The sequence below is a fragment of the Lissotriton helveticus genome, chromosome 11, assembly GCF_964261635.1.
Source record: "Lissotriton helveticus chromosome 11, aLisHel1.1, whole genome shotgun sequence".
Classification (NCBI taxonomy): Eukaryota; Metazoa; Chordata; class Amphibia; order Caudata; family Salamandridae; genus Lissotriton; species Lissotriton helveticus.
Window position 1 is genome coordinate 552,531,164 of NC_136072.1, and position 16,374 is coordinate 552,547,537.

The window sequence follows — 16,374 nt, forward strand, 5'->3', positions numbered from 1 at the left end:
AAAGAAAAATAGAGTTTGTGTAGTACTAGCAGAGCGGGAAGAAGTATGTATTTTGGACCAAACAGATTCCCAGAGCTGAAGTGAAAATTCCTGTGTTAAGTCTTTCTCACATAAAAGTTCTATTGGTGATTTCAATCTGTCAGGTAAAGGACAGGAGAGCAATTTATAAATGGAAGCTGCTCTAAAAGAAATAGAAAAATCAATTGGAGAGGGTACAGCCTGATCAGGTGTAGATGTAGAGCGCAAATGGTAAAAGATACGAGTGCGGGAGGCTGTCAAGAGGGGATAGTTGGAGGAATGAGTCTTAGAGACGCCGAAGGATTCTTGAATATCTGAGATTTCCCTCGGCATATCATCCTTCATGAATTGATCAAGAGTAATGATTCCTTTATCAATCCACTCCTTCCAAAAAAGAGCTCTATTATTGATCTTTAAAAATGTATTGTACCATATCGGGGTTTGGGAAACAAAGTCCTTAGGGGAAAGATGAGATCGAAACAGAGAAAGAGAGAGAGCTTTAGAGTGGTTAAAGATGGGAATGGAAAAACGTTTCGTTGGCTGAGATAAACGAGTAGCTGAAAGGAATGTAAAGGTTTGAAGTCGAGCAATTTCAAGTGTACTCCAAGCCGTTACTTGAATCAGCCATTCATCTGTACACCCCCATAGTCAAAGAGAATTCACAGTTATTCAAAGAATATTAGATTGAATCTGGTAAGCAGTATGTAATTTACAGTATAAACAAAATGAAAGGTTCAACCTCAGAACAGGGTTTTACAGATATACTTAAACCACGATGTAGTGACGAGTTCAGCCATTTTACAGATTGCATATAGGACTGGACAGGACTTCTTCAGGGGATTTTTTTTTTTTTTTTTTTTTTTTTTTTTAAAAACCTTTATTGTACAAAGAAAGCTCACAAATACGGGTCTACAACCCCACGGGCTGGCCACCACACGGTAAGAAACGTAGCAAAGGAGAATAAGTTCTTCACAGGATATGACACCAGGAGCACAGGAGAAACAACAAAGGCCATCGAGCAATCAGCAAAAACAGGATAACAAAAGGTTAATTTTCTAATACGGGGCGGGGGAACAGAAGAATAACGGGCCGTGAAAGGAACAACAGGGGAGAGGCCGCGGCAAGCCGCCATTTTATGAACACAGGATGAAACAAAAAGCCATACAAACATAGCTACCAAAGAATATACACATAATCGGAGTACAAAGAAGCTACAATGGCATCAGTCAAACCGCGCTCACCCTTCACCGCCCCCACCCAAATTGTAGAGACAGAACCAAAAAGGCCCCCATTGCAAAATACAATACGATATGCACCCCAACGGAAATAAAGAGACCCCCATAAAGGAGGAAGGGGAAGAGGGAAAAAGGGAACAAAAGAAGGGACTCCCACCAAATCACGCACCCCCAGGAGACAAGACAGAACAACATGACCCGGCATGTGATATACCAAAAAGTCGACACCAAAAGAACCAGCGGGCCACAACCAGACACACACCGGAATACGAACGCCACAGAAACTCCCCAGGGGGACACATGAGGAGACAGAGTCCCGAAAAGGTGAATACACAAGAGCCATAGAACAAAAAAAGGAAGAAATGAGGGGGGAAAATGACCCCCCAATAGAGACAGACCCCACCCACCCACCCCTAAGCCCACCCTGCACCCCTGCAGAAGGCTACGGCCTACCCCCCGCAGCGTGCCTGTCGCCCTAATTAGAACCCGAAATATAGCGGAGTAAAGTTAAGTCGGAAACAGAAGACAAAAACGGGAAGGGCAGGGGAAGGGAACATGGGATGGGAGACACATACATACACATACACGGGGGAGGGCCGGAAAACAGGAGGAAACGCACCCGGCCACCCGCCTGAGTCGAAGGTCCCAGACCCCGGGAAGCCAAAGATTATCAGGTTAAAGTCCAAGAGCACCAAACAATCACACATAACCATACCAGGACACATTGACCATCCAAATCAGTACAAGACTACCGCACGCAGATGCCAGTGCACATCAGCCCTGTCCCTGTTTGTCCAAAGTAAGAACAGTCCGGTCCAGCGAGGACCAGGCCACGAAGAACAGAAGGCAGACAGCAGGAAAATACAACGGCAGTCCAGAAAATACACGGGAAGTACAACACGGAAGATCCAGGAAAGTCACGAAGTGTAGCAAACGATGCAGGCACAGGTCCAAGGATATGTCCAAAGAAACCGACCCATCTGGGCCAGCACAGGAGAGATCGCCGGGCAGCGGCGGCAAAAAGGAACCGGGAGAGTCATGAAAGTCAGGCCGAGCAAAATCCAGCTCCCGGGCCAGAGGCAAAGGAGGCAGAGCCGGAGGAGGAGGCATCATCAAGTTGCGCACACCCACGGACGCGGTCGTAGCCGGGGCCAATTCTGCCAGGATAATTCCAGCCGTACCCCGCAACGGCAAAGCCACATCCGGTCGTGGGGGCCCGGGAGGCCCGTAGCTAGGAACCATCTCCGAAGTAATGACAGGCGCGGCCACCAAGAGCCGCCAGGAGAGCAGGGCATCCAGGACCTCCTTAAGTGTAGGAAAACCTTTACAGTATTCGGGACCCGGGCCATGCGGCGGGCCTCCAGCGCTCGTCCAGGCCCGGCCGAGACAATTGGGGTCGGTCGCCATTTGAGAGCCCAACGAGGCCGCGCGGCCGCCAACCTCCGCCGGGGCGACGGAAAGGCAAGTATAGTCGCGCCGACCAGCGGCAGAGCACCCCGGGCAGGAAGGGGGGCCACCAGAAGAAAGGGACCTCACCGGCCACCCAACGCCGCCGGTTCAGTTCTCCGAGTCCGGGCGGCAAAATCAAAATGGCCGGACCGGAGAACAAAGGGGGAGCAAGCCGGATACACGAGGAGCTCCGGCAATGGAAGGCAGCGCTTCCACCAAAGGCCTCCTCCCCACGGGAATCAGCCAGGAAGGACCTCCGGCCCACACGAACAACGGCCTTCCGACCACCTCCACCGCGCCCCGAAGGGCAGCACCGCAGGCTCCGTCCGGCCCGGGAGCCAGCAAGAAGATCCAGGCCAGTCCGCCTCCGACGCCACAAAACGATCGGGGGGCACCGCTCCGGATCCACAGCAGCCAGGACAACCGGAACAAGAGGTAAGTGCCTGCAGGGCGTCGTAGCACTATCACACAGCAAAGAGGGCTTCCCGGGGCAGGATAACAGCAGGATAAATGTGAAAATACAGGCGGGCGAACGGAGCCGAGCTAAAGCGCGGCCATCTCGGTCGCGAGCTAGGCTCCTCCCTTCCTTCTTCAGGGGATTAATCAGTCAGAGGCGACTGAAAAATAAGTAGATCAGTTGTCGCCTTGTGGGTAGATTGTTCTGAGCAGGAGTCGAAATCTATCATCCGATTTGTATGTAGTATGAGTGGTCCATATAAAGATCCAAACGTTATTTAATATGGTCAAGTGTCCAACAGTCGTAAGTCAATAAATAGCTAACGTGAAATGATAGCCACAACTCGATTGAGACTATGCTGGTATGTCTAGAACCTGCATGATTTTGTGGGGGACTCTTCACACTAGCTGCCAAACTTCATAATGGAAGTCAAAACCGGCATGGTTTTCCGGCGTCCCTCTCCGGGACGTCAGAAAACCATGCCGGTTTGGACTTCCATTATGAAGTTTGGGAGCCAGTGTGAAGAGTCCCGGAGAGGGACGCCTGAAAACCATGCTGGTTTGGACTTCCATTATGAAGAGTCCCCCACAGACCTCTTGGACAGGGAGCACCTTTGGAAGTCTGCACACAAGATATTTCAAAACGCTTATTCCCTTGATGATTTATTGTGATTGATGCCCCAAGTGTTTTTATTTGGACCATTTGTTTTGTATTTGTAGGACTGGACAGGGTGTTTTGTAAATAATTGTTAATCCAGCAGACTGCAAATCATATCTTGAGTTCCCAGTTAAAGTTTTATTGAATTTAGAATGCTTTACATTCAAGAAATGGTGTTCAGAATAATTATAGCAGCATGCTGCCCACTGCCCACCTTATATTTCAGTAACGATGTCTTTGACATCTTCCATAATAGGAAGATTGCCAATGTGTTTTAGTCATGTCGTACACCAGTGTGGCTACAGTTCAGCATGGCTAAAAGTTGGTAGCGCAGAGTGAAGTGGCATAGAGTGTCGTGCATTGTAGTGGCATAGAGTGGAGTCGCGTGGCATACAGTACAATGGTGCATAGTAGAGTACAGTGGTACAGAGTGGAGTGGTACAGAGTGGAGTGGTACAGAGTGGAGTGGTATAGAGTGCAGTGGTGTAGAATACAGTGGTACAGAGTAGAGTGGCGGAGAGTGCAGTGTTGCAGAGTATAGTGTTGTAGAGTACAGAAGTGCAGAGTGGCTCAGAGTGGAGTGGCGCAGAGTGCAGTGGTGTGGTGTAAAGTAGAGTGGTGCAGAGTGTTAAGTGCAGTGGTGTAGAGTAGGGTGGAATGGCGTAGAGTGAAATTTGCATGTGTGGTAGCACACTTTCATTACAAACAACACATCTTCAATTGAAATTACCATTACATTTACACAGATATAGTCTCACTGATAAAAATATTCAGTGCACAAACGATAATGTATGGAAATGTCATTACTTAGTGTATTAATTCGTTCTGATAATCTTAAAATATTTGTTTCCACCACACTTCGGAATTACCAAAGAATGTGTTTCATTTGGGCTTTTCCAATTCTGAAATATCTGCACAGTTCATTCACAGACATTTAAATGTTGTGTACTAGGGAAAAAAATAACACCATACAGTCTACCTCAAGCACTCCCAGGAACCAGGATGATTGTCACATAAATCCTCTCTCTTTGAAGTCAGAGAAAGAAAAGTAAACACCAAGCTCCCTCGAAGTGAGAGCCTGGCATCTGAGCTCTGGCTTTGAATGCACAGCAAATGTGACAAGATAAGAACAAGATTTTAAGGCTGGTTTATAGAAATTGAGCATTAGTGGGCAAATATACTAAATAGGGGTTGGGCAAGGGAAGGGATGAACTCGAGCTGGACAACAGAAAGCAAATAGCTTGAAAATACAAAGCAAGCAAATGTGAGTTACAGACCACAAAGCCAATGGTAAACAATGGGCAGAATGTATTCCCAGGGAAGCTTTCCGAATGGTGACACAACTTCGTTAGCAAACCTATCTGGTAGACTTCGAATCTGTGGTGTTCTCATTAGTAGCTAAACGAGATGTCTGGCCTCACAGGACCCTCGTGGTCTCCGTTATATATCCTACCTGACATTTGCAGATGTATGCTGCACATGGAGTCCAGAAAGAGAAGGTGGTGGCAACCCTGCAATGGACAGCAGCGAAAGTGAGGTTCGAGGACGTTCTGGGTGCTGCCAGAAATCTAAATGAGCTGAGCTTTAGGAAGGGAAAATGGTGCAGAATCTGCAAGTCACAACATATCCATCGCTCCAAGAACCTACAACGGGTGCCTAGAAAGCAGTGAGAATAGAGGTTTTTGCCAGATAGGACATCACTTTGACTCCCAGTGGTCACAGATCCACTGGAAAAGATTGATACAGTTGGATGCTGAGCAAGCCCAATCTACCCCAAACTCTTCACCAGCACGGTTCCTGGGGGTTGTTACTACAGCGGAGGCTGTTTTGAGATGAACGCCCCAGAGCCAAAAGGTGCAGTCTTATGGGCCTTTGCAGATCGGTGGACATAAATTAGATGTTGGATATCCTTGGAGATCACCATGTCTAAGAGGAGAAGACATAGGAAAGACTTTTCCCAGCAGAGTGGGGGCAGCAAAACACTGCACTGGATTCTGATAATGAATCTGTTTTCACACATAGGGACAGAGCCATCAATCATTCTACCAAAACTCTGCTTGCAGACATAGCAGTAAAGATAACTACTGCATTTGCAGTGAAGAATGTGGAGAGGAAGCGTGAGGGCCTGACCAGCAAAAGCATGAGGCAGCCTTTGGGCCTTGGAGTGGCAGTGAAGTGAGACAAATGTGACTGTCCAGGATCTGCTCTCTTAAGACGAATACTACTAAACGCTTCTACCTTCCCTTGAGGAAATAGATCCATATAGAGAGTTTTCTTCTTCTGACTCTGATCTTTCTAAGTTGATTGTGGTTGAGTGTAAATCCATCACTTTTGCTTACCTTGCAGAGCTTAAGATGATTTCAGAGGCCAAGGTACTTCTAGAACTCAGACCTCCTTTTGAGGTTAATGTTCCTTTTGATGTCAAAACCCTTTCGAGGCTAGACTTGTGCAGAACCAAAGCCCCATCAAGTATGATGAACCAAATAAGCCAAAACACCTACTGAGGCCCAACATCGTTTAGTTGGTCAAATTATAAGTCAATTTTGGTGCGCTTATTCTAAATCTTGTACAGAAGTCGAAGGATCGAGCTGAATCAATTTTGAAGCCCCCGGCATTGACATTGTGTATTTTCAATGCACCTTAGATGCAGTGTCTGTCCTCGGCACTGTGGGATCCTGTGGAATATTTTAAGTGAGATAAGCTCTTGAGCCAGTGTTTTCTACCTCTTCACCAGGGAATGGACTTCTATCCTCTCATCCACTACCATCCAGCTCATCCCCTTATTCTAAATCTTGTACAGAAGTCGAAGGATCGAGCTGAATCAATTTTGAAGCCCCTGGCATTGACATTGTGTATTTTCAATGCACCTTAGATGCAGTGTCTGTCCTCGGCACTGTGGGATCCTGTGGAATATTTTAAGTGAGATAAGCTCTTGAGCCAGTGTTTTCTGCCTCTTCACCAGGGAATGGACATCTATCCTCTCATCCACTACCATCCAGCTCTTCCCTGGTGCATTTTTACCCCTCTTCAAAGGCTCTTAAACATAACATGGTCCAGTCCCATTGAAACATTTCAATGTAATTGAGTGAAATTTTACACAGAAAGCAGTTATCTTCAGCATGATCGTTTAGTAAGCAAAGATTATATATTTTCTGATGATCGGTCACATGGATGTGGGTATAACAGTACTTAAATGGTGTATTATACATATCAAACTCGCATCTTCCGCCTTGGTAGTTGTTCCCATATGACCTTGAAGCCAACGCTGGTAAAGTGAGAAGCTGGCAAAAAAAACTTTATTCTCCAGCAACTGTTCCTCAATGTTTGGGCTTCGAGTGCTGAATCCTGCTCTGCCTATTTTTAGTCATCGGTTTTGAATCTTTGTCCACCATGCAAAGTATTTCCACAAAGCACTGGTAAACAACTCCAAACCCAATTGAGTCACTAAGCAATGTCTGTTTAAAAAAAAAAAAATAGATCACACATCTTTCAGTGCACACTTAAGTCAGAAACAACATTTTTGAAGAAACAAGTTGCAATCATATGAATTCAACACTATATGGCAGCAAACTGTACAGCAGTTATATCTACAACACACAAGCTGTAAACCAAATATACCTTTGCTCCAACTACAGTGGACAACAGTTGCAAGCTAGAAAAATGCTTTTGGTACTTTGAAATCAGGTTGCCAATATTGGTTGCTAGTACCAGTATCCCAGGAAATCATCACTTCATTATAATGCAAAATTCCCACCTAGCCTAAAAACTCCACATGAAGAAGACTTGGATGACATTTCTACCAGAAAGCTGTGGTGTAATACTGCATGACCGAAACCCGTACTATTAAAGAAAATGTTTTGGGACTTTTACAGTTTGTGAATTTATATTTATATTTCTAAAAGTATAAGTGGAAGAAATGATACAAAACTCACAGGAGGAATGTCCACTTGGGAAGCTCTTTCGACCTTCAATCACTGCTTCGGGATTTCCAGTGCACATCAACTCAGCATTCGACAGACCATCAGGGAAGCATCGGTAGAAGAAATCTGGTCGAGGCCTAATACAAGGATGGACATAAAACACATGTAAGTGCAGCACCATATACATTACCAGAATATGCTTCTAACTATAATTGTCTCTTCAAAGGTCATTGGTTCAGAAGGGGTCCAATCTTGTAATACTCTTTTCCCGCCTTTTGCAGTAGATTGGCCAAAACCTACCATGGCAAACTAGTTAGACCACCTCAATCAGATCATAATATAGAAGTTTCATCGCCATACCTTTGTGCACAGGAAAACCAGAGCGGTTCCCTTTTATTTTCCTTCAATTCACGGTTCTATACTAGTATCCAGATTAGGCAATTAGCCTTTAGTCTATATTGGTCCAAGCCATTTGTTTATTTATCGGAAGGGACAGGTACGCTATCAACGTTGTACTGTGGATTCTGGGCATGTAACTCCCCCTTATCTGTGGAGGACAATGCCTAGAGCTTTGTTTCCCATAATAATCCTACATAAGATTCTTTCCATCTTTTTACTCCCGTCCTCTTCTACAGAAAATACCCCTCAGGAAAAAAAGAGCATAGTTAGAAAAACATTTCTTGGTTCTCAAAGAAAAGGCAACAACTTCAAACCGGACTCTGGCTCCGTGCTGCTGGCTCAGCTGAGGGGACAGGGCCCCTAGCTCTGCAGAAGATGTTCCTCAAAACTCCGTCATGGTCCATGAGGCTCCTCATCAACCAGGAGAGGAGGGGGGAGGTTCAGGGGCATAAGGGAACAGTAACTTTCACACATTGGCAGTTTGGCTGTACCCATCAGAGCCCTGAAATGAAGCGATCAGGCGGATGCCAGGAACTGTTAAGAAAATGCATAAACAGTACAGACTATGAACTTTACTCCTGCAGTGGAACCACCCAAAGCCATTACAAAATTTGATTAGCAGGTGAGCAACAGCAACATTAGGTGGTCAAACAAAATGCTCAGTTGCCACCATTTTTATGACATTCCCATAACCACCCCATATAAACGGGCTGGTAAATATACAAATCCCCCCTCACACACACACACCGACATTATTTCAAGTGTGGAACACACTGAAAGATTAGAGACTTTAAGATATGGGTCTTTCCCACTAGGTATGTATAACAGTAGACTGGTATGCTTCTCACAAAAATAACTGGTTACTGTGGGTTCTGTGGTTTATTACAGTGGTTTAGAAGACCTCAGATGTAGTTGGAGTCATTCTACGTGGCCAACGTCATATACTAAATGCTCAATTCCTAAGTGCTTTATTTATGTCCAACAATCATGCTTTTGTCTTGCAAGAAGAATGCTTTTCAGTTGAGTAGCCTCACTGTTCTCAATTACTTTTTGAAAATATCAAATCGTATTAGAGAGCATTACTCTTGCCAGGTTGCATCTAAGAACCTTCTTTACAATGACTATGCCAGCGCTGTCGCCTCACTGATCACACAGTTTCTGGAAATCAATATCAATCAAGAGCACTTTCAATCACACTCATCTTTTTCTTTTCAATTCAATGCGACTCCTGATCTTTAACTAAAACTAAAATTATGATGTCCAATACAGATACATATTATGCCACTCCTTCTCAACCTGGAGTTCTCGCATGAAGTACAGCTGGCATGCCATATAAATAATAATGTGTTCATATAGTGCTTCATACCACACTTCTCCCTTCTTTTTGATTTTATTTATAAGCTTTAAGTAACAAAATCAGTACAATTACCATGACAACATGGCAAGCACGGCATGACGACTGGGTTACAGAATCTGAGAAGCTCAATTTCACAATACACAAAAACGGTCATGAAACATATCCAGCATACAGAGGCTCGCCAATAGTAACATGCATACATTAATATCTCAACCCCACCCAGAGTAGTTATATAGCATCAATTTACAACATAACAATCTTACAGGTGGTGCATCTGGGGAGCTATGACATGATATTACTGCTGGAGGGACACACCTTTTAGTCCAGATCTAAGTTTAGACCAATAGGATCCCAAAAGTCTCATGGACGGGCAGCCAGTGGCAAAGTTTCTGCATCTGTCCCTGACCATTCCTCACACAGGCACATGACCTTCAGCCAATTATGAAACTTTGGGGCAAGGCTGCTACCCCATCTCATGGCAATCCCCAAAAGCAAACCAGTGGAAGTGAATTTTTTATATGTTTTCGGAATCTCTGACAATAACAGTGTAAAAGGAGTCAGTCGATAGGCATGCTCTGTTCATTTGGCAGAGCGCTGTCATGAACGGAGTCCAAGAAGTGGCCAAAACTGGGCAGGTCCATGCTATATGAAAAAAGCCTGCTTCCATAGTACTACAGCGCTTGCATCTAGTGTCAACCTCTTGATAATAATGTGCAAGAGCCAGTTGTGAAAGGTACACTATGTAAAAACTTATAATTAATCAATTGATACCTGCTGTTGGAGGATATCTCCTTGGTTTGTTGGCATCAGTATCACCATTGTTCATCTATAATTTTTTTGGCCCAGATCACCCACTCACGCCCAGCGAGCCTTAGAAGATTCCGGAGTCAAGCAGTCCATTACTGCAGTGTACAATATTGAAATAAGTCTATACGGTTGTGGGTTAGTAAGTAGAATGGTCAACACGGACCATTCAGGGAGCTCCTTCGGGAACATATCAAAGCGGTGTGGAGCTTCATGTGAGAGTTTGCCATAAGTAGTAACATCTACCATAGTAGCGGATGAGTCGCCTACATACTCACAGTATGTTTTGAGCTAGTGTGCTAGAAATACAATCACCCAGTGTTGTGATGTCTCTTCCCCATTGGCTTTGCAATCCCAGGGGTGTAATCCAGTTGTAACGTGTGATAATGCCTAATGGGTATTTGCAGGGCGTATGGGATGGATAAAATACACAGAACGTCTAATCTGTTCCAGGCCGAAAGGGTGCAATGCACTGTGTGCATTTCTTGGGTTGGTCTAGGGAGCTGAGTGATAAGGACAGCCGGGAGAAGGGTAGGGGGGACACCAGGCCTGCTCGATCACAACTGGAGCCTGTCTGCTGTTATGACACCAGTGGTGGAAAAATTGTACTTATGCCACTAAATAGTAGGTTTCAAAGTAGGGGGCTGCAAACCAGTCCTTGTAACGTGGAGCCGTAAGGTGTGACAGCCGATCCTTGGCTGCCTGTCTGCCCATACTAATTTAATCATGAGAGCGTGTGACTGAAATACAAAAAGTGTTGTTCAAAGGAAGCGGAATATTTCGAAATAGATATAGTAGCTCAGATAGGACTATCATTTTTTATTAAAGTAACTATCTGCTAGCGGGAGGGCGTAACACAACTTGAGTGGCCCCCCCTGCGATGTACATAGAGGGGCCCCCCTCCGGACTCACAGCCCCCCCTGCACTGCCTGTGCTGCAGGGGTAACTATTACCCACTTATCCACGTTGGATTGTAGAGTGTCCATATATCGCCTATAACTCACCCTAATTAAGGTTGGGATGTGTACATGATAGAGGATACCTAGATATCTGGTTGGTACAGTCTGCAGTTATAGCTGATAAGGCGTGTCTGGTCTAGTAGTGATTCCAGTTAGGGGGACCATAATTGATTTAATCCAAGTAATCCTGAGTCCAGATCAGGAACCAAACTCTTATTTCTGGAATAATGGGAGACAGGTTAACTGAGGGGTCTTTGACAACCAGCATACCGTCATCAGCATACATGGATAATGTGCATCGGAACCCCATATTACACCCTGCCTGTGGTGAAATTCACGTACAGCACATGCCATAGGCTCTACCGTAAAGGCAAGAAGAAGGTAAATTGGCCGAGAAGCACGTAAACATCCATGTTTCCAGGTTCATAGAGGCGACAGGGGGCCTGGACCCATCACAATCTGGGTTCAGGCCCAACTACAGCACAGAATCAGCGCTCCTCTCCGTGACTGATAACATCAAGATGTCACAGGATAGAGGAGGATCGATGATTCTGGTGCTGCTAGACCTGTCGGCAGCTTTTGATACTGTGTCTCATGAGATTCTTCTCGGCCGATTGCAGAGAGTGGGTATTGGAGGATTGGCACTGTCCTGGTTGGAGAGCTTTCTCTCCGGCCGCTCACAATCTGTTAGCATGGGACCCTATCGTTCCACCTCGAGGGTACTCACTAAGGGGGTGCCACAGGGCTCATGTCTAAGCCCCACATTATTTAATGTGTATGTGGCCCCCCTTGCAGCGATTGTGAGAAGGTTTGGGTTCACACCAGTGTCATATGCTGATGACACACAGCTGCTTTTTCCTTTCAACTCTCTTACGCCCGATGTGAAGAACAGATTTGCCGAGGGCATGAGAGCGGTGTCCCACTGGATGGCCACCAACTGCCTCCAGTGTAATGTCGGGAAGACCGAGGTAATGCTATTTGGGAAAGCTAGCATGCTCTGGTCTCCCGACTGGTGGCCTCTAGATCTTGGCCCCGTCCCATGCCCAAAGCCAATTGTTAAGAACTTGGGGGTAAAACTAGATCAGACCTTGAGTTTAAAGGAACATGCTAACTATGTTACAGGAGCTTGTTTTAGAACAATTGGCCAGTTAAGGCGAATTTTCCCTATGCTGCCTGACAATCACAAGAGGACCCTTGTACAGGCACTGGTGATAAGTCGCCTAGACTACTGCAACGGCCTCCTCATATCAGCAAACGAGGAGGCGTTAAATCGTTTGCAGGTGGTCCAAAATACGGCAGCCAGATTAATTCTAAATGCTCCCGCAAGGACCCCGTCCAAACCTCTGTTAAGTCATCTTCATTGGTTGCCCATACGACAACGTGTCACATTTAAAATCTGTTGCTTAGTGCACAAATGTCTCTATGGGCAAGGCCCCAGATATCTGGCACAAAAATTTCAGATATATAAACCTGAACGTTTATTACGTTCTAGCAATCAACGCCTACTGGAAACCCCCAATGTAAAAAAAGTCAGACAAGGTGGACGTGCCCTATCATTTATAGGCCCAACCATGTGGAATAAACTTCCATCTGACCTAAGACACAATGACAACCACTTGTGTTTTAGGAAGGCCCTAAAAACTCTCCTGTTTCAGATGGCATAATTCTTCATGTGGCTTCCACAGAGACAATATATTTTAGAACTTTTGCGAGCAAAGCGCGGAGATACCTCATGGGTCGATTCTTGCGCGATATAAGCAATTAAATAAATAAATAAATAAAGGGGCGACCGGGGGCAACCTTGTTGCGTACCCAGTCCTATCCCAAAAGGCTCTGACAAGCCACCATTCAAGCGTATCCTAGCCGAATGATCTGTATATAACAACTGTAACCATTTCCCATACGCCCCACCCAGTCCCATTCTGGTTAGCACTGTGAGCAAGAAAGGCCATTCAACGGTCTCAAATGCCTTGGTGGCATCTAAAAATGCAGTGACAACGGGCACATCGGGTTTAACTGGTGTGTGAGGGCGAAAAGCGAGCAGAGATTATCCGGCGTTGAGAGACCAGGGATAAAGCAAAACTCATCTGGACAGATCAGCCTCGGCATTAGTTGAAGTAATTGGTTTGCCAGCAATTTGGCCAGAATTTTACTGTGAACATTGATAAGAGACAAGAGGACAAAAGGATTCACATTTATATGGAGGTTTGTCCATCTTGAAAAGTGTGATTATGATTAATTCCCTCATTGCCAAGGGTAGGGTGCCCAAATGAAAAGCCTCATCATATACAGCTGGCAATAAACAACTCCTTGGCATAGGTTTTATATAATTCAACCGGAAAGCCATCGGCACCTTTCTGTTTTTTAATTACTCAATGACCTGCTTAATCTCCATAGCAGTAGGGGACTGGCAGAAAATGTCACTTTCCGTCTGGTCTGACCATGCCAAGGTGAACTGCTGAGGTAAGCTGTCACATCAGTGGAGGTAGCCTCTGTGTGGTATGTATATAGCCCTTTGTAAAATACAACACATTCTCGTAATATCTTCTCAGGATCATTCAATGGGTGCCCATCAGAATTATCTACAGTATGAATACCATTAGCAGTCCATCTCTGTTAAGGCAGAATGGCAAGTGTGTGCCCCGGCCTGTCACCCTCCCCATATTCCCTAGCTTGGGAGGGTTTGCTCACAAATTTCACTTCTCGGTCAGGCTCATCTCGGAACTCCAGCAAAAGGGAAAAACACATAGGGTCCAAGAGGCTCTGATCTCTGGATTCCTCATACCAGAGCTCCAAAGTACGAAGTTCTGTTTCTAGATGTTGAAGTCTGCCTCTAATAGATTTGAGAATACTATGCCCCTTGGTGATGCATTCACCAAGAATAACCAACTTCAGTGCCTCACAGAAAGTGGCAATCGTAGATATGGAGCCCTTATTCATGGAGACATTCTGTAATCGCGCTATGGATTTCTTCTTTAAACAACATATCTAATAAGGACTTGGGCTGAAGTCTCCATAGTGGCACCGGTACCCAGTTAGTAGGGACGGTAATTTGTAACATCACTGGGGAATTGCCCAACAGGGTTCTGGGTTAAGCCATCAGGATGTGTCGAACTGAAGAGTGAAAGCTGTATTTGTGGACCCCACTGTGCAGTGTGTACCAAATATCTAACATGTCAAACTGTGCCATTATGTCCAGGAATGCATCACAAGCCCTAGTGAGGCAGCGCTCATGGTGATCTGAACAGTCTAAGTCAATGTCCAGCCAGTACTAGATTGTGATCACCCCCCCCCGAACCCCCCCTCAAATTATTGAATTATTGCACTAGGATCAAATGTAATACACTTTCAGCACAGCTCAGAAAAAGTCGGGCCATTTGTAGTGAGCAATGTAACAGGCGTGTGTCTATGAGGCTTCATATTATTAAATATCGTCCGTCGGGATCTGCCACGGTCCGAGTATGTCTATATGGCACCTGCTTTCTCATGATAGTGGCCACCCCCCCGGCATTGGATGAGTAAGAGGTGAAATAGTGATAAGGGCCCGATGAGGTGTGTAAACCCGTCCTTCTATCCAGCATTAGGTGTGTTTCCTGCAGATAGATGATATCCGCTCTGTGGGGGTTGAGATAAGTAGGAATCTGGCATTTACGGGTTTATTTAAACCGCAGACATTCCAAGTGACGCATTTTAATGGCTGACCTCTCTAGTCAGGTCCATGTGCTATTGAGAAACAGCAATATTAATGCAGTATTAAAGTGGGTTTAAATTCCCAGCCGTGTGCCATAACATTTCGCCATTGGATAGCAAGGATTAACCTTCCTTCCTTCCTCCCGCCACCCGTCCCTCCTACACTAGGACCCAATCTCCCAGTTGTAACCCCAAACAACATGAAAGGAGTAATCTGTGAGATACAATCAAACTATCTCAAGCATCATTTAGTGTTTTGTATAACATGGTAGTAGGCAGGAGGCGGCCAGAGCACTGGTAAGGTAGCGACAACCAGCTAAATAAACATGGTATCATATTGAATGAGCAATGGCTCGCAGCAGTATCATAAATAGAACTGTTAGGTCGAGCCAATACAGTGTAACATGCACGTTTTAGCTAAACAACCCACATTTGATCTTTGTCGTTGCAACAAACTGACTTTTGACAGTTCTAAAAATGACATGCAAGTAAACATCCAGTCAAATCTGAGATAAGCTGAACTGCATGCAGCGCATGGATGCACAGTCATTCCACCTCATCCAGAGATGTTCGTCAGCCTTATGAGGCAGGGGAGGTCCCATTGGAGGGAGGGTGTTTTTTGCAGTAAATACATTGCTGTTGCGGACTCTGTGATAATCCTCTGCTTACCTTTCCAAGAAATGTGCACTTTGGCTGGATAACCCATGGCATACATTATCCCCCGCTTTTGCAGCTTCATTTTGATTGGAAGAAATTTCCTGCGTGCATCTTCCACAGATCGCGTAAAGTCAGGAAAGAAACGTAGGTGCCTCCTTTCGTGATGGACCTCCTTTGGCTCCTGGGCCAAAAGAAGCACCTGATCTTTGGCACTTTAATTAAAACATTTTACAATGAGGGATCAGGCAGGGGCTCCACAGACCTATGCGCTCTCCGTATCACTTACGACTGGGAGAAATGTTCGGCCTCAAATAGTGCGAGAAGTAATTTTTCAATGTAGTCTTCGGTGCACCCCATCGCTGTAGTTTCAGGGTCTCCAAGGATGCACAAGTTATTTCTTGTACACCTAGCTTCCAAATCTTCATTCCTAATTTGCACCTTACACAGTTCCACTTTCATCTCCTCCAGGGTTTTAGCCTGTTGTGTGTGCACATCTTCCACATCAGAAATAACTGTTCAGAGTCTGTCAGACGCGTATGTCGTTTATCTGTGCAATCTTTCATGGCATCCATGTGTCTGGTCAGGGACTCTACATTGCAGTTAATGGCTATGAGACCGATTTTGATTTCCAGTAGGACAGATGGGGGGGGGGGGGCGATGGGGGGGGCGGGGTAGTCGTCATCCCCTTCGGCCCCTTCTTACCAAAGGCTGCTGGTCAGTGTGCATCGCTGTTAGGTGCGATTGATGTTTAGATTCAAATGTAAGGCGCTGT

At 45.5% G+C, this 16,374-nt stretch overlaps 1 protein-coding gene across 2 annotated transcripts in view; it reads right to left on the reverse strand.

The window, feature by feature from the left end:
- PLPP5 (phospholipid phosphatase 5) overlaps window positions 1-16,374 on the reverse strand; it is a 204,591-nt gene that overhangs the window by 36,863 nt on the left and 151,354 nt on the right. For both annotated transcript variants that reach the window (XM_078666309.1, XM_078666308.1), the window contains one exon: window positions 7,749-7,873. In XM_078666309.1, the coding sequence (XP_078522435.1) occupies window positions 7,749-7,873 (125 nt within the window). The remainder of the gene's footprint in view (window positions 1-7,748; window positions 7,874-16,374) is intronic.